The sequence below is a fragment of the Crassostrea angulata genome, chromosome 3 (assembly GCF_025612915.1).
Source record: "Crassostrea angulata isolate pt1a10 chromosome 3, ASM2561291v2, whole genome shotgun sequence".
NCBI classification, from domain to species: domain Eukaryota; kingdom Metazoa; phylum Mollusca; class Bivalvia; order Ostreida; family Ostreidae; genus Magallana; species Magallana angulata.
Genome location: NC_069113.1, coordinates 46,382,329 through 46,409,256, shown reverse-complemented (window position 1 = coordinate 46,409,256; position 26,928 = coordinate 46,382,329). Strand labels below are relative to the sequence as shown.

At 34.7% G+C, this 26,928-nt stretch overlaps 3 protein-coding genes across 4 annotated transcripts; 1 reads left to right on the top strand and 2 right to left on the bottom strand.

Annotated features, from left to right (window-relative positions):
- Positions 1–6,131: 6,131 nt before the first annotated feature.
- Positions 6,132–9,693, bottom strand: LOC128176379 (kelch-like protein 41a). Of its 2 annotated transcripts, none has more exons than XM_052842660.1 (4): positions 9,592–9,693; positions 8,789–8,924; positions 8,621–8,705; positions 6,132–8,376 (listed from the first exon to the last, which is right to left on the bottom strand). In XM_052842660.1, exons 1-4 carry the CDS (start codon positions 9,627–9,629, stop codon positions 6,575–6,577), a joined length of 2,061 nt encoding a protein of 686 aa, XP_052698620.1. In that variant the 5' UTR covers positions 9,630–9,693; the 3' UTR covers positions 6,132–6,574. The 2 variants fall into 2 exon arrangements, with proteins under 2 accessions (XP_052698620.1, XP_052698619.1); XM_052842659.1 differs by lacking the exon at positions 9,592–9,693 and adding an exon at positions 9,254–9,539.
- Positions 9,694–9,804: 111 nt separating this feature from the next.
- Positions 9,805–16,981, top strand: LOC128176380 (very-long-chain (3R)-3-hydroxyacyl-CoA dehydratase 3-like). Its single transcript, XM_052842661.1, has 10 exons — positions 9,805–9,935; positions 10,988–11,104; positions 11,444–11,608; positions 12,160–12,238; positions 12,910–13,020; positions 13,943–14,070; positions 14,758–14,870; positions 15,101–15,207; positions 15,843–15,974; positions 16,558–16,981. The coding sequence occupies exons 1-10, from the start codon at positions 9,843–9,845 to the stop codon at positions 16,644–16,646; spliced, it is 1,134 nt and encodes a 377-aa protein (XP_052698621.1). The 5' UTR covers positions 9,805–9,842; the 3' UTR covers positions 16,647–16,981.
- A 1,310-nt stretch (positions 16,982–18,291) lies between these two features.
- LOC128176381 (transmembrane protein 179B-like) lies at positions 18,292–25,989 on the bottom strand. The gene is made up of 4 exons (XM_052842662.1): positions 25,579–25,989; positions 24,095–24,232; positions 22,459–22,537; positions 18,292–18,838 (listed from the first exon to the last, which is right to left on the bottom strand). Exons 1-4 carry the CDS (start codon positions 25,914–25,916, stop codon positions 18,617–18,619), a joined length of 777 nt encoding a protein of 258 aa, XP_052698622.1. The 5' UTR covers positions 25,917–25,989; the 3' UTR covers positions 18,292–18,616.
- Between the last annotated feature and the right edge of the window lie 939 nt (positions 25,990–26,928).

Here is a 26,928-nt window from a genome sequence, read left to right as displayed (position 1 = left end):
ATAATGAAGCTTGACAGCATAATAGTGCAAGATTTATCGTGATTTTTGGTGGCGTATCATTTGTCTTATACCACCAAAATTCATTGGAGATTGTTTTTATATGTTTTTACTTTGTTTCAATGGATATCTCTACTTGATGGGCCTTTTGATGCAATTTATAGTAATGTCTTTACAGCCATATTGTGTGAAATTCATTTTGACGTCACATAAAAAATTTGTTCAATGGGAAATACTGGTATTTATCAAGTATGGAGACAAAGAAAACTGTTTTGCAAGAAATCATTCAAAGAAAATCTTGGTGGTTTCAAATAGTGGGAAGTACTAAAGTTCTTATATAACTCTTATAATGATCAGTCTGTTTCTTTATCTATTCATCTGACATCAATTTCTCACCCTTTGCCCAGTCTGGCTCATACCTCACCCACAGAGTGCCATTGGATAAAGGGTGTGAAGTGACCTTGAAACAGTTTCAAAAGTTAGTCATAATAATCCAGTTTGTTAAATCCTTGTCCAGACCATATATTCCCTTCTCTTTGCCCAATCTTTTTTCATACTTCACCTGCATAAAAGCCTTTGGATGAAGGGTGTACAGTGACCTTGTACTAACATTTCTTGGTCAAAAGTCAAATAAGCAAAAAAATCTTTGTCTGGAACATATATATTCATTATCATTGATTCTATTTTGCTTATGCTTTACATAAAGAGTAAAGGGAGAAGGGTAAACTAGGCTGTGCCAACTGCCTAAATCCAATTCTATCTTGTTGCATAAAATATCATTTTTGGCACAAATCATCCTTAGGCAAAGGGGATTCAAAGTTGTGAAAATTAATGGCCACACCCTTTTTAAGGGGAGATAATTAGAAATTATTGGGGGTAGGGTGGGGCCACAATGGGGGGAGGGGGTCAAAGTTTTACATAGGATTATGTAGAGTAATTATTTAAAAATCTTCTTCTCAAAAACTAATCAGCCAGGAAAGCTGAAACTTGTGTGGAAGCATCTTCAGGTAATGTAGATTCAAAGTTGTGAAAATCATGACCCCCGGGGGTAGGGTGGAGCCACAATGGGGGGGGGGGGGGGTCAGAAGTTTTACATAGGAATATATAGAGTAAATCTTTCAAACTCATCTTCTCAGAAACAAATCAGCCAGGAAAGCTGAAACTTGTGTGGAAGCATCCTCAGGTAGTGTAGCTTAAAAGTTGTGAAAATAATGATACCCCTGGGGGTAGGGTGGGGCCACATTGGGGGGGGGGGAATAAAAGTTTTGCATAGGAATATGTAGAGTAAATCTTTAAAAATCTTCTCAAAAGCTAATCAGCCAGATGATTCTTTATAATTGTTAAGACTTTGGGCCCAGGACAGTTCATCGGCCTCGCAAGAAGGTTCAGAATTTGATATAGGTTTATATCCCCCATATAAACAATTGTTAAGGATTTTTTTAAGAACTGCATACTCAACGCGTGGTATGACTATAAAATAATCCTGTTAGAAAAGGGACTAATTTTATAAAAAAAGAATATCTAGGGGGAAAAATGGATTTTATTTATACAGGATCTACATGTATTATTGTACATTGTCCAGATAGTTTGTATTATGACTTCATTAAGCTGATTTTATTATACCAATTGTTCCTCAGGTGAGCGATTTGGCCCATGGGCCTCTTGTTAACAAATACTGTTAAATAAACATAGTTAATCATAGATTACTAAGCTCACCGAGACGGAGCATCACCCTTATGAGACATCACCTTCATAAGACCACCTTTATCATTTTATATGAAAATCATACTTTATGATCTTGGATATTCATGGAATCTGTTTTGACAAAATATCGTATATCATCTGATAATTTTTTTTATGATAATCATATGTTCATATGTTAATCAATACAATGATATAAAATTAAATATTGCATCATGTCATATTTATAATATATATCATATAATACAATAAAATACCGTAATAAACAATAATGAGATATGATATTGTAACGTTTGATATGACATTGTATTGTATTAGATCACATAATACAATATCATAAAATATAATACAATATAGTATTATACTACAATATCATATTACATAATACATCATAACATTGAAACATGATATTATAATGTATAATATAGTATGATATTGTATTGTATGATATTATATCATATAATACAATATAATTTGATTCAAACATTGTTTCTTATCAAATGATACAATATTATGTGATAAAGTAAAACATTATAAAATACATTATAATATTATACATAATGTATCACATGACACAATAATATATATTACAATATCATATAATACAATGTCATGTGATATAATATATCATATACACCAATATCATATCATACAATATTGTATGATACAATATTACATAATATTACAATATCATATAATACAATTTCATGTGATATAATTCTATATTACAGAAACCAATATCATATTATACAAATATTGTATGATACAATATTATAGAATTACAATATTGTATCATAGGATACAATATAATATTTTGCAATATCTTATGTAATTGTATCATGTGTTAAAATAATAAATTAAAAATACAATATAATATTATACAATATTGTATCATAATATACAATACAGTACATAACAATATCATGATACAAAATCATGTCATAAAATATCAAAAAAATTGATACAATATCATATTGTATCATATAACTTTTTATAATATAACATTTGATATCATATTGTATTATATCAAACAATATTGTTTCATATCATACAATACTATATCATAGGAATCATGTTATTATCATTTATCAACAAACACATCTATCTATCAAGCAGGTTTGAGTGAGGTAGGAGATTTCTTTAGCATTCTTGATAATGGAGATTAGGCTCTGCATCTGAAGCAACCTCTGTGTTTAATTTATAATAAAGTTAAATCAACTATGCAAGCTATCATCTATTAAACATGTACCTGTTCCAAAAAACTAAACCTCATCCAGCATCCGAAACCTATGGCTCAGATTCAGCTTTCAAGCCCATAAGGTGCATTGGTATCATAAGACGCATCATCCATGCAAGTTTGGTGAAGTTTGGACCAGTAATAACTAAGATATCATCATCAGAGGGCACTAGCAATTAAAACCTAACTTCCTCCAGCATCCGCAACCTATGGCTCAGATTCAGCATCCATGCCTGTCAGGTGCATTTGTATCATAAGACACACCATCCATTCAAGTTTGGTGAAGTAAGGACCTGTAATAACTAAGATTTATTTTTTAGCATCCTTGATAATGGAGATCAAGCTCTGCATCTGAAGCTACCTCTGCTATTCATTCATATTACAGTTAAATCAACTATGCAAGTTTGAAATAGTACTATCATCTATTAAACATGTGACCTGTTCCAAAAAACTTAACTTTATCCAGCATCTGAAACCTATGGCTCAGACTCAGCATTCAAGCCTGTCAGGTGCATCAGTATCATAAGACGCACCATCCATGGAAGTCTGGTGAGGTAAGGACAAGTAATAACTTAGATATCATCATCAGAGGGCATCTGTTTCAAAAACTTTATTTAACCAGCTCTTAAAACCTTAACCTCCTCCAGCATCCGAAACCTATCGCTCAGATTCAGCATTCAAGCCTGTCAGGTGCATCAGTATCATAAGACACACAATCTATGCAAGCTATCATCTATTAAACATGTACCTGTTCCAAAAAACTAAACCTCATCCAGCATCCGAAACCTATGGCTCAGATTCAGCTTTCAAGCCCATAAGGTGCATTGGTATCATAAGACGCATCATCCATGCAAGTTTGGTGAAGTTTGGACCAGTAATAACTAAGATATCATCATCAGAGGGCACTAGCAATTAAAACCTAACTTCCTCCAGCATCCGCAACCTATGGCTCAGATTCAGCATCCATGCCTGTCAGGTGCATTTGTATCATAAGACACACCATCCATTCAAGTTTGGTGAAGTTAGGACCTGTAATAACTAAGATTTATTTTTTAGCATCCTTGATAATGGAGATCAAGCTCATATTACAGTTAAATCAACTATGCAAGTTTGAAATAGTACTATCATCTATTAAACATGTGACCTGTTCCAAAAAACTTAACTTTATCCAGCATCTGAAACCTATGGCTCAGACTCAGCATTCAAGCCTGTCAGGTGCATCAGTATCATAAGACGCACCATCCATGGAAGTCTGGTGAGGTAAGGACAAGTAATAACTTAGATATCATCATAGGAGGGCATCTGTTTCAAAAACTTTATTTAACCAGCTCTTAAAACCTTAACCTCCTCCAGCATCCGAAACCTATCGCTCAGATTCAGCATTCAAGCCTGTCAGGTGCATCAGTATCATAAGACACACAATCCATGCAAGTTTGGTGAAGTACGGACCAGCAGTAGCTAAGATATAATCATCAGAGGGCACCTGCAACAAAAACTTTAACCTGCTCCAAAAACCTTAACCTCCTCCAGCATCCAAAACCTATGGCTCAGACTCAGCATTCAAGCCTGTCTGGTGCATCAGTATCATAAGACGCACCATCCATGCAAGTTTGTTGAAGTACGGACCAGTAGTAACTTAGATATAATCATCAGAGGGCACCTGCAACAAAAACTTTAATCTGCTCCAAAAACCTTAACCTCCTCCAGCATCCGAAACCTATAGCTCAGATTCAGCACTCAAGCCTGTCTAGTGCATCAGTATCATAAGACGCACCATCCATGCAAGTTTGGTGAAATTAGGACCAGAAGTAACTAAGATATAATCATCAGAGGGCACCTGCAACAAAAACTTTAACCTGCTCCAAAAACCTTAACCTCCTCCAGCATCCGAAACCTATAGCTCAGATTCAGCACTCAAGCCTGTCTGGTGCATCAGTATCATAAGACACACGATCCATGCAAGTTTGGTGAAGTACGGACCAGCAGTAGCTAAGATATAATCATTAGAGGGCACCTGCTCAAAAAACTTTAACCAGCTCTAAAAACCTTAACCTCCTCCAGCATCCAAAACCTATGGCTCAGATTCAGCATTCAAGCTTGTCAGGTGCATCAGTATCATAAGACGCACCATCCATGCAAGTTTGGTGAAGTTAGGACCAGTAGTAACTAAGATATAATCATCAGAGGGCACCTGCAACAAAAACTTTGACCTGCTCCAAAAACCTTAACCTCCTCCAGCATCCAAAACCTATAGCTCAGATTCAGCACTCAAGCCTGTCTGGTGCATCAGTATCATAAGACACAACATCCATGCAAGTTTGGTGAAGTACGGACCAGCAGTAACTAAGATATTGCTATCAAAGGGCACCTGCAACAAAAACTTTAACTTGGTCCAACAACCTTAACCTCCTCCAGCATCTGAAATTTAGGACCCAGATTCAGCATCCAAGTCTTTCAAGTCCCTAAGTAGGTCCAGATGCATCATCCATACAAGTTTGGTGAAGATAGGACAAGTAATAGCTTAGATACAGGACCTGCAACAAAAACTTTAACCAGGTCCGGACGCCGACGCCACCGCCGACGGTATAGCATAAGCTCCCCTTGACTTCGTCTCGGTGAGCTAAAAAGTACCAGTTTTGTAAAGAAATCATTTCCCCATGCCATCTTTTTACTGTAAAGTTACCGGTATTAGAACTTCTTGCATTTCAAAAGATGGCTTTATCTGAACAATCCCCACCTGAAGTGATTGCTGCCTTTGTCAACCCATCCAAGAAAAAACTACTGTATGAAAAAATGACAATAACTAACAGTCAACCATCTCAAAAATCTATAAAACGAAATACAAATTCAAAGCAGAGCAACACGGACCTCCAAAAAGATAGAGGTATGATCAGGTGCCTAGGAGGAATATTTACTGTAAACATTCACCCTCGTTTTATTTTTGCCCCTTTCACCCTCCTTGTCAGCAGGCAGATGTAAGACAAGGCAAATTCCAATGTCTTAAATTATTTCTCTTTAAACACAGCTGTGTCTTAATAAAATTGATGGGACAAAATTGTTTGCAAGTGTAGAAAGGCAAAAATTACCCTGATTACAAATATTACAGGATACGCAAGATGGGTTTGCCAGAGAATCTGCCCGAGTTCTCAACAAGTATTATTGAGTATAAAAATGAGTTGTAAATAAACTCTGCAAACATCCTTTTAAAATCACTTTAATATCAGTTTTATACTAATAGCTACTTAGACTAACCTGAAAAACAGAAAAAAAACATTGTTCACAGTATTTTTTTCTAAAAAGTTCTTTTAAACTACAATACATGTATTTACATTATCATGTTATATACAGAGGCTCTCTTACATTAAAATCATTTCTTTTCAGCGGTGTTTAAATTCTCTACACAATGCTAATGTTATTTATCATGGAAAAAAATCTTTGCTTTTAAAAAGAAATGTTTTTAACATCAAGTCCTTGTGGTAATATAATGGTTTTTATTTAAAAAACCCTTCTCTACAAGAATCACTGAACTTGAAATAAATGCAAGTATGAACAGAACGTCAAACACATGGCACAGATATAAACTTTAAATTCAAATACTGAATGAAATTGAACTGGATTGTCCCTTATTTTCATAAGAAGTCAGATAAACCAATTTTCATAGTCATCGTATTCGTCATCATCCAAATAATCTGGAACTCCGTCACTCCAAAGCCCGTCTGAGACGTAGTCGTCATCAAAGGTGTACCCACTACCGTCATCATAATCATATTCGTCATCATCTTCCTCTCTCTGATAATGGACGTCATACTTGGCCCTGCTGCGACTTGGGAAGAAAATGCAATGGGGGCACTTGATGTGGCATTTTGCAAGGTTGCTAGGTAACTGGATGCAGCAGGTTGCACCCTGTCGCAGTGGTTGGGGCAGTTCTTGAAGTTTTTTCCACTTCTTCTCAGCATAATTGTAACACATAGCTTCGGCTACGGATTCCATGCTTTTAACACCTTTGCCACCAAAGACGTAGAAATTGCTGCCATCTGAAATTGAGCTGAAGTCGGTGCTTTCAAAGGGTTGAGTTGGGAATGGCAAGAATTGTTCTTTTACATGTCTCCATTTTCGAGTGGTCATGGAGTATTTCATGCACGAGAATTTCCCCATCCTGGTAACCACAATCTCATCACCCGCCGCAAACATCAAGTTATCCCAATTTACTCCTCTGGAATATTCATATTTCCTATTCAAAGCCACATCATACACAAAAAATTTTGTTGATCTCCCCTTCCTCCTAGGAATAGCTCCTACTTTAGTTGCTAAAATGCAAATCTTTCTGTCTTGCATAACACATGCTACCACACTTGTGTTTTCATTGCGTTGAAATAAATGGTTCTTGATTTCTGATTTGGTGCCGTCTTCTTTCACCTCCATTAGGAATGTACTCCACTGCACATTTTGTCCACCTTTCTGAATAATATGGCAAGATATAACTGCAAACAGTTTTCCAGAACATGCCACTATGGTATGAAGCGAGCCACTGATGTGATTTTCAGGAAGCTCCAATAAGAAGCTAGTCCATTTGGTTTCCTCCAAATCAAACTTATAAATAAACACTCTAGAAGAAAAGCTTTGGTTTCCTTGATCAAAGATGTACAAGCAATTCTTTTTTGAACAAAAAGTCATGATAGCCTGTTGCATCTGATGGGGAAGTGGGGCTAACTCTATCCATCTGTCTTCTGCTAAGATGTATCCCAGCAGACTTTTGACAGCCAAGGACTCCCTGAATGGTAGAATGCTAAAAATGCTGGCAAACATTACTTGGCTACATCCTCCTGCAACCAGAATTGCCTCCCTTACTCCATCATCTTCCTTGATCAGTCCTGTGATGTACTTCATCTTGATGTTCAATACGTGCACCTGACATCTCTTGTCCTTCTTCACAAGGGGATTTCCCTCAATTTCATTCTCAAGAACACTCCTAGGGATCTTCTGCAGGTCCAACGAGCAAAACAAATCAGGAAAGAATGCCTCTCGATTCTCCAAGTCAAATTCGGACCACTTAATGATGAATTCATAGAACTGCTTCTGCTCCACATAAGACAGGGTTGGATCAGTCAACAGTGACATCACAGATTCTGAGGTCAAGGTCAGTGCATCCTCTTGTTGCATGATGTCAGGCAGGTGCCCTCTAAGGAATTCAAACACCTTGTTGTAAAACTCCAGATTATACAAACTACACAGTAAGCACATTTGAACACAGTTTTCGACCGTCATGGTCATGCTTTCTAGATAACTTTGGCAGCATGACTTTAATTCGTTGATCTGGAAGTAGTCTGCCACTTCTAATATGTCTTTGACTGTCTCATAGGTAATCTCTGCTTCTCCGGTGTACAGGAAAGATATGGCTACCCTTACTGCTGGTGTTTTGCCAATCAGAAGGTTAATCTTCCCTGAAAAAAAAATTATTAACAAAACGTAACTTTACTTCCACTTTTTGTAAAGTCTTAAGAATATAAACCAGTGTATATTAGGAGTGAAATCCTATAAAAGTCTTAAATTCTGCCTCAATCTCAGTATAATAAAATATCCTTTCTTTAAAAGTGAATGTAAAATTATTATTTATACATTGTAATTATGATTCCAATTCATTTTAAGTACACTTTTTAAAAAACCATTATGGAGAGTAGTATTTACCAGACATTCTTTCCTTTAGCCCACTGTCATACAAAGATTGAAAGTAGGGACACATCACAAGCACGCTCCAGTGAGCTCGGATTTCCTATGGCAGAAAAAAATTTGCCAAAGTAAATTGTAAATTCTGATACATAATTTTTTAAAAATGTTTGTAAATAATTGACTTACCACTTGATTCACTACTAGGATTACATCACAGAGTTCCGAGTTGGACTGCATTTGATCATGCAGGTGCCTCTGCAGAGATAATGAATGCATAGCACGATTCCCCAGTGTGCGAGGAAAAGGGTCATCCATTTTGGGCCTGTAAAAATCATTGATGAAACTATCAACTATGAAAATAAAATGAGACTGATACTGATTTAATCAAGGCAAGCAGAAACTTTTAATCTGAAGAATAACATTTTATTGCAATTCTGAAGAGATTGTTGGAGGTTCCATCCATCCCTTTCATTTATTTATCTCAATCTATAAACATATTAACACTTTTGAACATGTTATTAGCCTGAATCAGTGCATGGTTTGATTAAGCTGCAGATCTGTATCTCAAGGAGACAACTGGTATAGGCATGCCATTATGCTACAGTGTCTCACAAACACAAACTTATCAAGTGTATTAAATTATCATCTTACTCAATTTGTCGAAATGTCATAGGACAAAGATATCCTTCAAATGTTTCTGACATTCTCTCCAACTTATCTTACAGATAACACATGATTCTTTCTTTGTATTAGTCTACACCCTGTCCATAAGTATCTTTATCACATGCACTACTTTCACAGGCTGTGGCACTTGTGTAATGTTCAACCTAAAACAAAACTTCCTTCCGTCCAACGAATTTGTCCATTTACTTTCTTTCACTTTCAATTTCATACTTATTCAAGTATCTACAATTTGTGTTGATGGGGTCATGCAATGCATGTTTGTTTAGATGATATTACCTATATATAAAGAAGGGGGAACATCTAACCTGAAATCAGCCAGTTCCCATTTGTTCAGTTTATACATAGGCAAGTGCGGGAAACACGAGAATTTTTTTTTAATTGTGTTAGACAAGTTGTTCGTTGATGTCTATTTTATTGATTTGATTTTCAATAAATGTATGTCAATTATTTTGAAGTGTAGTTTAAATTGGCTGTTTACCATATATATTATAATATGATTTTCTAGAAAAATATTAATTAATTGTTTATTCCATGTACGAGCTGTCCAAAAAAGAAGATGGCGGAACCGGGTGAGAGGCTGAGCCCTTTTGTGTATTGGGGGCAGAAAACTGACCATATCTCGTTGAAAATTGACCTAAAAGACGTTGTTGTAAGGCATCTTTATTTATTTATTGTCTACACTAGCTGTCATGGGCATATCTATAATGCAATTGCATTTTTGGAGTTGCAAAGATGTCAATATACCAATTTTATAAAATACAAAATGCTTGGAAAATTCCTGGAAAATTCCGAGGCATCAATAGATAGTCAGTTACAAGACATAATATTGCCTGTGAACTCTTAAGTATATATTCATTTCAATATGAAATGTATTTGCCATTCAAATTTGAGACATTAAAGTACTTTTGTTAGTGGTTATGATTAGTAGTTGGGGCTATATAGACCATGGATATCAGCATGGGTAGCTCAGTGGTAGAGCTCCTGACTAGAGTTGCAGGGGTCAAAGGTTCGAATCCTGGTCCAGCCATATGTTTTCAACATATCTAAATGCTCATTCCTCCTTTCTACTACATTTGATGCTGTGACCAACCCCTGGAACTGACACTAGGTTAACTCCAGCCAGGGGAAAGAGCCAGGGATGATCACTGGGGGCAAAGACCATTTAAGGAGGGAGGAATGTAGTAGTTTGGCCTACAAGGACCGAAGATGTCCGCCTTGGTAGCTCAGCGGTAGAGCTACTGACTAGAGTATCAGTTGCTGCGGTCCTTAGTTAGAATCTTTGGCCAGCCATATGTTTTTAATGTATTTATATGCTTAATCCTCCTTTCCGTTTTAACAAGAGCTTGGACTTTCTGTGGGATGTTACCATTAAAACAAGCTGTCAAATATTGACCTGCTTTCTTCTTGTGTGCCAAGATCTGCTCTGCTGTGTGAAATTGACGCTGTTTCAGCGAAATATACATCTCTGTGTGAAGTCGGGCGAATGTCATTGCATTCAATATATTCATATTTATTGGCCAACGACAAGACAGTTAACCATTAGTAGATCCCGCCTTCGTCAAATCAAAGTTTGTCACGTACAGCCCAAAGTCCTAGCTCATGTTAAAATGGTTCTAATTATGGAACTATTCAGTATTTTTTTTTTTTTTTTAATATTTTCAAAATTCATAATTAAACTTATATATTGTATATTTTTTATAGGACCCAATAGTTGATTTGACTGAAGATGGATTAAAGTTCAAAGCTGATGGAATTGGAATCCGAGGGCATAACTCCTATGAACTAGATATAGAATTTTATCATCCAGTTGATCCAGATGTAAGAGATAGTACATGTGTCAGATTTTATGCCTTCTATACTGGTCTTAGATCAATTGTCAAGTGCCATTTCTCGCCAGTCATTGTTTATATTACATTTTATCAAACATAAAATTACCGGTATATACAAAAATTGATGTAACAATGCACTGGCGAGAAATAGTACTTGACAAGAAGTGGTCTTAAATCAAGATCCAGAAATCCATAATATGTACGCTAAACAAGAAACTTGATTATTACAATGCTCTTAAAATTTTACTCCTTAGCTTGTCTAATGACAAGATGCTTTAAGATTTGTGCAGTCAGCATTTTAAGAAAATTCTTCTTTTAATTGAACCAGAAAAGTAGATACCGAGTGTTGGATAGGTGTATTGACTTCCACATCCAAAAGAAAGGTGATGGAGAGGTTTGGCCACGACTGACTTGGAAGAAAATCAATCACCCCTGGCTCAAAATTGATTTTGATAAAGTTGCTTATGAAGATGAATCGGAGGAAGACGATCAGGTTTGTACATAATGTATTTATCTGAGGCAAGTCTTTTAATAAGCAGATTATTCTAGTAGTCTTAATATATCCCGGTATATGGTGGTCTATTGATGGACACCTCAAATATGAAGGAAAGAATTTAATTTAAATTTCAACTTCAGGGTATGGGGTAAATGTTATTCCATACATTAAAACTTTGGGCAGTTCAAGCTTTATAAACCACAAAGGTGTAACATAGGTAAAAAGACTTCTACATTTGGGAAAATGATACAGTTTATATTTTGATAAAAATAATGTTAAATTGTAAAGTGTTTATAATCAAACAGATTGATATGCCTTTTACAACAATCAAATTGGGACGTAAGTAGCATGTTAGATATGATAATTAATTATAAAATTTGTGTAACCAATCAAATATGATGTTGCAACCAGAATTATTAATTTTTTACTCCATTTCCAAAATGATGGTTTGAAACACATGTACCGTACACATTGGAACAGAAAATATGAAAGCAGCTTTATGAAATCATTATGTAAAATGTTTGATGTGTCATTGATGTACTTTACAGCCAGAAAATGATATGTCCCAAGAAGAAGTCTTGAAACAATTGGAGAAAGAACTGGATTTAGACTCAGCTAGTGAACCAGGTGGAGATATTTACATATTTGGGGTTAATGTAAATCACCCGCAATGTTTACATTGAAACCAAATGCTCAATATTTGATAGATAAATCATCAGTTAAAAAGTTAATATATAAACCTAGAAATAAAAAAGATTGTGATCGGAGAGAAATATAAGTATGACTTTGACAGATATTGTTAGGAATTGAGACCCATTAGATTATAGATGATATTAGACATCATTGAAAACCAAGGGTTTATAAACTTCTCTTCATTCATTTGCTGAGTTAGTCTGAATTCCAAGGATTAAGATTTTGTTTGAGAGAAGAGGAACAGATCCTAAACCCTTTCCTTGCAAAATGTGATGATTCAGCTGATGCTCGAAGTGTATATGTATTATTGATGGTCACTGGACTGACCTATTGAATTCAAACTTCTGCAATAAACTGGAACATATACTAGTAGTTAATTAGACCTTTACTAAACCAGATATGGGTGTTGAATTAATGGCTGAATACCTGATTCTAGGGGTTCAAAAGTTTTGACAGCTGAAAATTTAGTCTATGAATTATAAATATACATTGTACATATGATGTATGCATATCACACTGGTAGAAATGGAATAGTTAATTTGGGTAGGGTACGTGAATTTCTACTCACACCTTCTGTATTTGACAGTTTTTTCTTTCTCTTCAAGATGTACCAGACCTCAAAACAATGTACCTGTTTATGTACAACCTGTTCCAGTTTGTGGGATTCACATTCAATAGCTGTGTTCTTATTGTTAATTTCTTAAGAAACAAAGAGGGTAAGTTTTACATGTTTAGTGTGTACTAAATTCAGAATTACCATTAAAACACATTTTTATTTTGATCATTTGAATAATTTCTTTGAGATAAATAATGTATGCAATTACAAAGCAAATCATTTTTAAACTGTCAGCAAAATGAATGAAAATTATATTGTTTTTATTTATTGATTCACAGTTATAGAATATACTTATAGAATTAAGGTCAAGATCTAGTAAATGATTCCAGACTGTCTTTTTGGTGATTGAACCATTATGACGTCATGATTGATTTGATGAATCTTTTCCCGTATTTTACGGCTTTAAAGGAATGTATGTAGAAAATAAAACAATTTTTTGATATTCTATACTTAATCAGGGGAAAAGTAATCCCGGTACCTATATTCAATTTGACATCATTTTAAAAAAGAGGTCAAGAGCTTGTTTAATGCGGTTTTTGGAGAGACTGTAGGCATTCTAGATATATTTCATTAGTCAAATATGGACAAAACTCCGAGACTTGTTACTTTTATCCTTTATATTTCATAGAAAATGGTTGTTTAAAACTTGATTTTTCATTGTGTTTACCATAAATTTAAGCCCCGGTACACCCTATGAAACAAAGATATTGTTTTGAAGCATCATTAAAAGAATTTATATATTGAATTTCATAAACCTGTAGGCACCTTTCATTTACTAGATCTTGACCTTAAGTAAAGAAGAAAACAATGTAATAAATAGTCCTTTTGTTTTCAAAGTTACACATGAAACATGTAAAAAAAATTGCATAGATTCACAATTATTTCTATTAAATTATTACTGTTATCATTCAGATTTAAATTAATATAATTCAGAACTGAAGTACATGTATATGCACTATATATAAAAAAAGAAGAATATAACATTGATGTAATAAAACTAACTTTCATCTGTTGGATTGCAGAAGCGATAACGTCTGGATTCCAACTAGTTGGAAACCCTTTAATGGTTTGTCAGACAGCAGCCATCATGGAAATCCTCCATCCTATGCTGGGTCTGGTCAAGTCTGGTGCATTAGCACCATTGATGCAGGTATGAAGTCTTTATTGCACTTGTGTCATATACAAAATATTGAACCCAGGTTCAAAATATTATGCGATATTCTGAACCTGGGTTCAATATTTCACAGCAAAATTTATTTAATGTGATTGTTATTGTATGAGTATGAGTGAGGCATTATTTTTCATATACTGAATATAAAGTTCTGGATTCTTGTCCAAATACTCTTGTAAAAGATGTTGCCATAACTTTGCATTAGCCCTATTTTGAATTGAGGGCAAATGGGGCTAAAATCATCTTTTATACCATGTTTATACCAGGATTGAAGTCAAGATGCATATACATGAAGCATGATATATTAGTCAAGGGTTTAGGCTAGGCTCCTCTCCACTCTCCTCTAAACCCTTGGAGAGGAGGGAGGGCATTGTAAACCCTTGGTTAGTGAAGATGTTGTAAAAGATGTGAAAAGATTTGCAATAACTGTGTTCAGATTGAAGTTATGATATATGGGTTTTAAAATTTGCCTCTTTGTTATTTTGGTGGAAATAAATCCTCTTATTAGTATGATTGGATTTTTTTACTAGCAGCAATTTTAAACAATGCTGATATGATATGGTTTGAATGCATAAGATATTTCTTCATTACAAATTAACTCCCATCCATCCTCTCAACACATTGATGACAATTATGGGTCTTAATCCCCTTTCTTTTTCTTTACAGGTTCTAGGGAGAAATTTTATATTGTTTGTCATCATATTACATGAGGAAAATATACAGAGTGCCCCTATAGTATTTTTCTTACTCCTGACTTGGAGTTTAATAGAAGTTGTAAGGTAAGAGTACTGGTATATCTGCTAGCTACATTCCATAATACCAGTATATTAAGTACAATCACAAACAGATTACGGTTTAAATTGGTCTAAACTTAAAGGCAGCCAAACAACTTTTTAAAAAAGGCTTACTCTTTGGAAAAAGACTGTACAAAGCATAAATGCACATTTAACAGAGACTTATTCTTTTTATTTCAAATATTGTATTGACATACAACCATTTTGTTTTCTAGATATCCTTTTTACATGCTAGCAGTACTGGACAAGAAAATTTACATTGTGACCTGGTTGAGGTACACACTGTGGATGCCCCTGTATCCAGTCGGAATATTTCTAGAGGGTAAAGAGTTACCTACTTCTAATGTTGGCCAGTTATGTGGGCCTCTGCCACAAGATGTACATGTAGATGAAATTCTATCAATGAATACATGAATAATTGAATATATACTTACAAAATTTTAGTAAAGGAACTTAGCACATAATAAGGTTACTGAGTAAGAAAGCTTCCCAAAATTTCTAGAAATATTACATACCGGTATATCCTCCCAGACATCTATTTAAACTAAATTAACTGGAAAGTTTGTCAACTAAGTCCTACAACTCTTACAGTGTTTTTATCTGTATTAAAGAATAGAGACAATTGAGAGTTGAGTATACAAATGTATATAGAAAAATATGTTGATTACTGTAATAATCTTTGATTTTGGGTGTATGATATGAAAAACATTATACTGTTGTTTTGACTCAGCCATGGTATCAGCCTTTGGATGAAAACAGCCTTGGTCATTTTGATACTGTAACAGGTTGGCGTCAAAATAGCAGTGTGATATTCTATATGTATGGAACTGTTCATCAACAAAAGCAACAGATTTGTTGTTATTGTTGATACTGTCACATTCTTCTATCGACCTTATAGTGATGCACCGTTAGTTGCAGGTGCTTTATCGAATCTATTGTTCATTATTTCTATTACAGGTGCTGTAGTTATCATGTCCATTCCATTGTACGAGATGTCGCAGAGGTTCTGTCTGTCTCTACCAAACAATGCCAACATGGCCTTTTACTTCCCATGGCTTCTATACGCATATCCACCTATTCTTCTTATAGGTAAGTGTGAAGATTGAGGAAATGTGTATACTTACAGATTCAATAGAGTATTGAACCAGTAAATTATGAACATTACTTACATGGATGATTCTACACAAAATGGGATCACATAGGCTGGTATAAACATAAGATGTTCATTTTTCCAGGATTTATTTTTGGTATCAGTCACTATATTAATTTATAGAGATCACACTAAATACAAAAATCAGACATGTATTTTATTAGCCTTTTTTAAACAAAACTGTTTTTTGAAGTTTTAAAAGAATCATGCACATATGAAATTCATACATCTTTTTTATAAATAAGAGTGCAGCAATTTTAGAAAACTTTATTATTTTACGTACTTGAGAAAAGAAAGTTTATTTTATACCGGGGTACATATTTATAGCTCATTATCACCTGAAAAACATAACAGACTGAATTGTTTTTAAAATATGTACTCAGCAAACAAAATATGTATTTTAGAGCACTGCAAAATTAACTAATTTTCATATCCATTTTTAGAATATCTGTATAAATTAAAACCAAAAGTTGTGTAATCTAGTACATTGTTCTACCAACTGTTTTTCTTTCTTTCTTTCAGCTGGTTACACAATGCTGACTTACATGCACAATCAGCGAAGGAAGGTGATAGGTGGTGTAACCACCTCAAAATCCAAAAAGTCTTCTTAGTTCCTTTTAAGTTTTCCATGTATCAATGTTGTGATCAATCAAAACTATGCCATTTAAGGTTCGTTCCCACGGTAATAGTCAGCTTTGAATCAAATTTTTTGAGAATGCGTGCAAAATTACAAATCTTGTTATAATGGATAATTCTGGCCATCTGATTTTCCTCATTATGTATGCATGTATTCAAATGAGCTGTGTTGATTTACATGTTGATCATTATACATAGTTGAATTTTATTTATGCAAATTTTGTAGTGATTTGTTCTTAAGTAATCCTAATGTATGCAAGATGGCAGAGAATCTGTTGTTTTGATGTATAATATAAATGTATGAATTTTTTGATATTTTTATTTATCTCTGAGAAAGTCCCAAAAAGATATATCATTGAGAGTTTCAGTATAGTTTGCATTACTCATAAATTTGTTGAAGGTGACATTTTTTTTGTTACCTGGTAACATCTTTTCAAAAATGCATATCCATCAACATTTTCAAACAAGAGGCCCATGGGCCACATCGCTCACCTGAGGAACAATAGGTATGATAAAATCAGCTTAATGGAGTCATAATACAAACAATCTGGACAATGTACAATAATACATGTGGATCCTGTATAAATAAAATCCATTTTCCCCCTGGATATTCTTATGTTTATAATCATTGGTCCCTTTTCTAACAGGATGATTTTATAGTCATATCACATGTTGAGTATTGCAGTTCTCAAAAAGATCCTTTACAATTGTTTATATATGGGATATTAAGCTACATCAAACTCTGAACCTTCTTGTGAGGCTGAAGAATTGTCCTGGAGCCAAAGTCTTAACAATTATAAACAATCATCTGGCTGATTAGTTTCTGAGAAGAAGATTTTTAAAGATTTACTTTAACATCCCCCTCCCCAATGTGGCCTCACCCTACCCCCAGGGATCATGGTTTTCACAACTTTGAATCTACACTGCCTGAGGATGCTTCCACACGAGTTTCAGCTTTCCTGGCTGATTAGTTTCTGAGAAGAAGATTTTTAAATATTTACTCTATATATTCCTATGTAAAACTTTGACCCCCCCCCCCATTGTGGCCCCACCCTATCCTCGGGGGTCATGATTTTCACAACTTTGAATCTACACTACCTGAGGATGCTTCCACACAAGTTTCAGCTTTCCTGGCTGATTAATTTCTGAGAAGAAGATTTTTAAAGATTAACTCTATATATTCCTATGTAAAACTTTAACACCCCCCCCCCCAATGTGGCCTCAACCTACCCCCAGGGATCATGATTTTCACAACTTTCAATCTACACTACCTGAGGATACTGCCACACAAGTTTCAGCTTTCCTGGCTTTCTGGTTCTTGAGAAGAAGATTTTTGAAAATTTCTCGAAATTTTTCAATAATTTATAATTATCTCCCCTTGAAAACGAGTGTGGCCCTTAATTTTCACAACTTTGAATCCCCTTTGCCTAGGGATGATTTGTGCCAAGTTTGGTTGAAATTGGCCCAGTAGTTCTTGAGAAGATGTTGAAAATGTGAAAAGTTTACGGACAGACGGACAGACAGACGGACGACAGACAAAATGTGATCAGAATAGCTCACATGAGCTTTCAGCTCAGGTGAGCTAAAAAGCTTATTTTTGCAATGTTAATAAAAGCCAAATAAATATCTTTATTTATTTAAAAATACTGAAATATTTTAAAATAAAAAACAAACTTATTAATGGTAAAAAATATTTTAATGAAACAACATTAATTTGATGAACTAAAATAAATAACAATAATATTTAATGTAAAAATGGACTTGTTAATGAACATGATGAATACACAAAACTCATTTCACTACCACTAACATTTTGGCAAAGGTCCCGTCATACAACGACCCTTGGGGTCAAACACAATCAGAACTCTTAAAAGAACCCAAATATTGCACAACCTTTCGAGTCAATAAAATTAATTAAGTTTCTAAGACTTCTACGAACACGGTATTAAACTATATTTGACGTCCGCCGATCTACAGTTAAGCTGCGAACTGAAAACGATTCGTCCAAAAAGAAATGAGAGGAGCCGAATTGTCTCCCTCTGCGGAGCAGCACTGAGCCTGTTTCTGGGTCGCCCCGGCGCTTGAGTTGAGAGATGATGCTCCATGCCCTGTATCCGTTCAGAACTGCTAAGACGGCGGAAGTGATCGCACTGAACCAGGTACACACCTACAAATACAGAGATAACGGATCAATAAAATCTTCAAAACCTAAATCTGTTCTGTTGTGGGTCGGAAAAGCATGAGGCGCTACGAGACACGCGCTGGTGGAGCTTATTAGATGGTAGGATGGTGCACTTTTAAAAGCGACAGAAAAAAAAAACACTGAGCAAAAACAAAAAAAAGCTGTCAATGTGACAGAAAACTATGTTTTCTTTTGTGAACAATATCCATAATTCATTTGTTAACCCTGAATTGATGAATAATGTCCAGAGGAACGGGGTACTCTATATGCAATACTTTTCCAATGATCTAAGTTCAACAGCTGAGCAGTATTTTCTTAATATGCACATCTCTGATATATGTACAAACGATCTATACAAAGCAACAACTTCCTGTCTTGAAAACTGCAGAAGATATCCGTACAACAAAGGTACCTTTTTGGCTGCCGCCCGCCATACCATTTCAATAATTGAAATTTTCCTTTGCATAACTCGGTTAAAAAAAAACAAAAACAAAAAAAACAAAAACTGAGCCGATTTACTTCTTCGTGTTGAGCTACCAGGTAGATTGTTTTTGTACCAATCTTGGACGCGAAAGGATAAATATTTAACGATCTCTTGGCAATATTGCATTTTTAGAACAAAAACCCATAAATGTTACCCATCTATAAATCAGTTCTAAAAATTCCCTTTACTAAAAAAACATTTAATTTTATCTGTGGGAATGAAGATTTTTCTGTACATGGATTTAGATGGGAAGCATCGATGTCTATACATATAAAAAGTCCTAATGTTACTGCTCCAATTCCACAAGAATGTCTAAATTCACCATAGTATTATCGGACAATTACCTCCATTCCTTAACAAGTGTTAATTATTGAAGATTCATAATCCGTTCATGGTGGAAATAATTGAGTTCAGAGAACTTTGAGAGTAAGAGGTGTGAATGCAGGATTAGTTCAGCTACGATATAACTCTTCTATCATTCATTCTCAACTCGTGGTCCTATAGTCCTTGAATTTTTATAGACGCAAATAATATTTACAATATACCGGTATTCATTTAAATTAAAGTCCGAAATTGCCATCTTAAACTGAATAGGCGTATTTTGTGTAAAGTGTTTGAATGTTAATGTCATACGGCATTTGTTTATGGCGTGTTTTGGGGGGGTTTTTTGTGGGAGTGAAATTGGTTTTATGTGATAAAAATGTCAATACAATCCAAATCAATCTAATGATTTTTCTGAGGAGCATTTTTCTAATGAAATATTGATGAAATAGGGTTTCTCCAGAGAGAAAAGAATTAATCCAATATGTATTAGACAACGCATTCATGAACAAAGGAATAGGAATGGGAAAAAAAAACTTGCAACGATGCAACTATTTTTTATAGCCTGTTTAGAAACAAATTGCTATTATGCAATATTAACAATAAATCCCATGTGTGGAATTAATAAAACGCCGTAGAAATAAAATCCTTTATACACTATGGATGCGATATTCAAGGCAAGAAATGCACTTCGATGCAAGCTTCTGTTCAATAGGTTGAATCAGACATATACACGTTTGGTACGTAAACCATAATCTTAACGTGGGTTTTAACATAAATATACACTTTTGCATCCCCCCCTCTACGAATTAACAGAAGTACAGGCGCCTATGCATCACATAAAGAAGTATCTCTGTTGATATTGTATTATTTAAGGTATCTATCATAAAGCACGTCGGGCTTTATTGGATTTGACCACGCCCCGACTAAAATTATCACCTCATAAAACGAAAAGAATGATTTCTTATTCCTTAAATCATAAAGCTCGTCGAATTCAACAAGTATTGGATTTAATCAAGTCCCGACCAAAATTATTACCTCATAATATTAAAAGAATTACTGTTTATTACTTAAATTTATATAAATTTCAGCCATTGAACGATTAGATTTTAGAAAATTGTCACATTTTTGTGATTTTCATTTCTTTAAACTATGCAAACCCCGCTTGTGCCCCAACAACACGTCATTTGAATTTATTGGACTGATATTGGGGAAGAAAACATTTGAGCATTGGATTTGTTTTATATGGGTTGACACGTGTACGTTCTGTTGTACACTGTTGGGGTACAAGCGCTGCTTTCAAGATAACGTTAAAATATTAATGATTTTTTATTGAACGTAAAATTATTTTAAAAATGTAGATATAAGGATAAATATTAAATAATCACTTTTTGACTTTTATGGGATCGATCATTACGGTTCACGTGTGATCAAATCGATCATAAACCCTTCGGGTTTTGATCACATGCTTTACTGTAATGATCACCCCATAAAAGCCAAAGAATGATTCGTTATTCCTTAATTATACGTATCTGCACTTTCAATTTCAACCAGGCTTAGATATATTCATTTATGTAAAACTATAACTTCCTTGAACACCCCTATGAATGTGTTCGGAATGTTTTCTTTATCGTTGCTAAGTATGTAATAAACCCAGAGGTGCTCGAATGAAAGTTCACGAGACTTCACCGAGATTTGTTCAGTTCCTGTGAAATTTCGAGTGGAAGTATAAGTGTTCGGATAATATTCTCAAAATACGTAAGTACTGGTCGTTTTTCATATAACATCCTACTTTATTTAAAAACATGAAAATATATTAAGATATGTCTTATTTCATCATCTAGCGGTTATTTAAACTAAACGATGATATTCAGAACAGAGTTAACGTTCGTGTTCAACCACTCTAAACGTGGTTGAAATTATAAACATTGGGTTGCTTAACAAAATCATAGCCATGTTTGATGCTTTTGGTGTGCATTGCCATGCTTTTAAAAAAATGAATGAGTGTCTGTATTGAATTAAAACTTAATATATCGAGCCAATTTCAAGGAACATTCTGCATAAAATAGTATAGTCTGTTTCACTATTGACGCTATTACTACGTCAGGCGCGGATCGAAAATTAAACCTTAGGGGGGTCGCTACTGAGCATATTATTTGCTTCAAGAGCAGACAAAAGTCTATATTTTCTATTGTCACATTTATATCTAGAACTCATTGTATCCACCAATTAATGGTGGTAAAGTTTTTAAAAACGAATAAACGTCTAGATTTTATATTTGACTACAAGTACCTATATTCTGGGATATAGTCTATAAACACGAGGCACGATTTTTACTGGTTAACTAAAAGGGTCAAATAAAACCACGTGGTCTAAATTTGAATGACAATAACATTCGCAGGGGTGTTGAAGTTTTAAATAGTAGTATGCATACGAACATCTGACAATTTCGTATAAGTTTACCTATACACGTACATGTATCTCTGTCACTTTATTTAAGGCTCTCATATGCAATTAAACATACACTTAATTAACACATTCATTCAATTAGTTTCATTACACGTGTGAATCTTTCCCTTTCCTAATAGAGGATAACAAAAGCACCTCCTTTAATCTAGATTTGCACATATACGTACCTCTGTCACTTTCACACAGGTGTTTGTACAACTTTTATAAAAGTTTTAAACTCCGTCACGTATTTGTACTTCTAAATATATTGTCACTATAATCGTTCAGATTTACATATTCATGTATAGACACTTTCTTTATTTTAATTAAGTTTCACATAACATACACGTACCTCTGTCACTTTCATATAGGTATAAAACTCTTCGGTTCCTTTTAGTGTTGTCCACTGCATGTCTTCCAACTGGGAACAACTAAAGAGGCGACAAAATGGGATGTTATTCAGAATTTCTAAGTATTTTTGGGTATAATTTTAACGTAAGTAAATACAACAATTTTCTTAGGTGTTTGATCGAAAAGATAGAAAACTTTACGCGAAATGCATATTGAGCGATGATTTCCTTATATCTTTTTAACCTTTCTTGAGCAATGCTTTTTTAATGATTATCAAGAAATTTTTAAGAATTCGGTTTTTCTACAATGCATGCAAAACTATGGAATAAACTTGGTTAGTTACCTACACGTATTACTTCTCAATTTGTTAGCACAGTAGGAACACAATTTGAGTTTTACTGTCAATTTAACCCAGATTTTACGGCAATTTGTAATAAAACTTATGCCACGGTATCTTGGTTTTATAGTTTATTAGTTTACCTCCTCATGCTTCATACTTATGCGCACATATAATCGTAACCCCGTGAATTTTTTCTGTGATACATGATTACAAACTACAAGTTCTACATAACCGGCTTCATCAAACAGACCCCATTAATGCCACCTCAACGAACCGTGCATCTCCCAACGTACAGACTAGACAATATACAGACAGGCAGACTGTGGTCACTTTGGTGATATTTCTGCACACTGTGCAGCATCGGTTGCAGATGCACTCGCTGTACACATACCGCATCACGATAATATTGTATCTTTACAAAAATGACTTTTACGATAAACTGCTTTCATGAAGGGACATTTTTTACCCACGTATAACATATCTATTCGGGACCCTTTGCGTTTTGGCTTACTGGTATATATACCACATGGAGGATGAGTACCAAAAAAGTCTGAACATTGTAATATCGTCTTTAAATTCCCAGCATTGCTAAAATTTTATACAGAAAACATGCACTATACGCTTAAGTTCATGCGCTATGCAGAAATAAAAGATTGTAGAAATAAATCCGATCAAGCGCATACTAGTACACTCGGGTAAATAAATTGTTCAGTGCACTAACCAACAGAATACGTGAGAAAGTAACAATTATCAAAGGAACAAGGAATTATTTTTTGGGTATTATGAGGTGATCAAATACGGACGCGGGTGATCAAATCCAATAAAAATGGGCTTTAAGATAGATTTGATCCTGCCCGACCGTATTTGATAAACTCATAATATTGTCATGCTGTAGATTTTGAATTTACCGGATAGCAGTAAATACAAAATTATGTTGTAAATTTTGTATCTACTGCCACCCGGTAAATTCTAAATTTACAACATGACAATATTCCAAGTACGATTCCCTTTTATTAATATTTATTATTTATCTAATTTTCAGCATTTGTACAATCAATAAAGAAATGTATTGGGTCATACATTACAAAATTGATCGGTAGTGTTACCATAAACAAAGACACTGGAAAATGTAAATATAAAAGTAAATATTTCGTTACAAGTATTAATTTACATTTGTTGGTGTTAGACTTCAAAATATTAAGATGTGATTGTTTTATATACTGAATGGACAGCGTTACTAGTATGTAACCCCGATACTTTACTATACCTTGTGGGGCTGTATGAACCCAATAACTACCTGTATGCGGGGAGCCTGGACTGTAGGTTATGACACAACTTGTTCACCCCTCCCGTCAGCATCCCACTGGACACGAGGAGGGCCAGGCTGATACAGCCATGGAGGACACAGCCAAACAACAGGGCGGGCAGCGATTGGCTGTAACGAAACCATGGCAACAGATTCACTAATTGACTGCTTCTGTGTGTAGCTGGATCACTCACTCACTAATATAATTACACGAGGACTTCAGATGGGGATCGTCATATGAGCATTTTAAAATTGTATTCATATAAAAAGTTGTGTTGTTTATTACATTACAATAAATGATGATAAAAAGAAAATGATTTTGAAACGCATTTTTCAACGTTAGAGGTGCTTTAGATTCCATTACATGAACTGTTGACAAGTGATGATAATGAGGAAATGCCACCAAAAACTATATCAAGTAGAATACATAAACAGAGATAATTTTTTCGTGTTGATACATTACGTCCCGGTACATGACGACAAAACGAAACGAACGCTGTATAGTGTCCACAGTGGACTGAATTTATACCTGGTATTCCGGGATGAGGGGACGGATTGGTGATATGATACTATTACATAGGAATTTTCATTTCCTATCACCGTTCATTCATGCTATTTTATATCCTCTTCAATTAAAAAAAAGATGAAAATGTCTTCCTAACTGTGTAATTATTTCCAGCTGACATATCATCTAAAACTTGATTAATTATCTAGATAATGAATTTGTAAGTGTTATGTCTTGTGATTTCAATCATTGGTACAACTAGAGTAATCTCATTAATCACTCACAAACCCCTACACCAGACTCATCTTTCATCATTCCAATGACCGATCTTGATTATGAAATATACATTATTCTTTATAAATTATATATTTAGTTCTTGGGAGGTATGGATCAAGCACGGACTGTTGGTTACTGGTTTCTCGTCATAACAAAAAGTCATGAAAGCTCACGTGTAATTTACATCACACGCCAATCATTTGACTCCACTGTACAAGGGTTAGCTCATTGTGCATTCTAATTTTGTGTGAATGTGTGTTATGCAGATAGCTGAAACCTGATTCATCAATAAAGCAACGTAACAAAAATTTGAGAGGGTTGTATGGCACAAACATACACTCTCCATAATAAAAGGTTAAGGGCTAGTGACACCCATCTCCCCCGACTTCACCTGATCATTTGTATGATAAATCTTTCCCTGCACTGGTTTACCCAGCAGATAACACCTGTATTGCTGTCACTGATGAAAATGACAACAACAGACACCTATATAATTATTAAAGTAAAAACGAATGAATCGTGGCCCTCTATACTGGGACTGAAGTTTGGCCCCCTCTTTTTAACAAGCTTATTTCTTAAATTGGTAGTTTTATGTACAACTGTGCATAGGTGTGTAGAAGGATTAATCCATTATTTAAACAGCTGATGAGCGTCGTTGCCCTGTGTTCAGGTAAACACAAATAATGACACTTACATTTTACCGTCTAACTCCTCCATTTGTAAATAAAACCAGATCCAAATGAAGGCGTGTATAGCGGCCACCACGGGGGCATACGTGACCACATGACACTGGGTCGGCTTCCCCCAGGTTGACCCTGCCCAGTCCAAGACAACAGTACTGTTATCCTCAACACTTACCGACAAGTCGGCGTATAGTACACACTCAAAATTAAAGAAGTTGTAAGTCCAACCACTCGGTATACACGCACATAATGAAAGAACAAACACTATTCCATTCACGAAGATTTGAGAAAACCTGAATTTGTGTCTTTTCGGGAGTTTATCCAGCATGGTTCCTCGTACGTCGCTCATCGGTCTCGCCGCCGCACATGGTGTGTGTAAACTTTATAGAATGGCAAGGTCACACGCGGGATCAAAACGTCGTCGATATTTTTGAACATTGACCTTTAATTCCTTCGCTAATTTTGTTGACATGCAAACGAGGTGGTGGATCGATGTAAAACTCGGGGAATTTTGAGATGGATTAAAATAAATTAATCATGCTTATATTTGGGCAATGTGTTTAGGCTAAGCCCTGAAGTTATAAATGCTTTTTGTCGTGCCATTTTCCTTACGTTTAAAAGGTGAATTTTAGATGAGCTAGGATTTCACACTATGAGTATTTTTATTTACATTAAATTTAACACTTTTACAAACTAATGATTTTAATACCAAGATAACTACCCAGTATATGGAATCTTGACATATGATGGATTCAATTATTTCACTTCAACTCAAACAATTGGTATCTGGGATCTTATCACTATGGAACTGTCATTAAAAGATTTTGCAACAGTCTGCTAAATGGCTCAAATATTTTTTTTTCAAAAAGTGCATTGTTTCTGAGTGTCTGAAAGTTCTTTTCGAGCCTGGTAATAATTCGATCGATCGATCAAGCATTCGAGATTAATCGATTGCCACTGAAGATATTCCTGCCAATCGTTCAAAACAGCATGTCAGAAGCACTAAATTTCGCTTATATCCCCAGACGTTAAACAGGCTGTAGACCTACTAATATCGTACTCCCAAGTGTCACAGAGAAACTGACGTTAGATACGATTTTCTCTAGAAATTTTATTTTTTATTTATAAATTTATAAATATATTTATAAACTAGTTAAAATAATTCTCGAATTTCTGTTTTCGTTACTGACTGACGGTTTTTATTAACATAACACTTGATTTAAATGTTAATGATTTTGATGGCAAAAGTTAGAGTCTGACGTCGCGTAGATTTTTGATTGCACTAAATATGCTTTTTTAGCAACTAAATTGTAAAAATATATTCTCGCAAGTGCATGTGCATGCTTTTTTCAAGTAATATA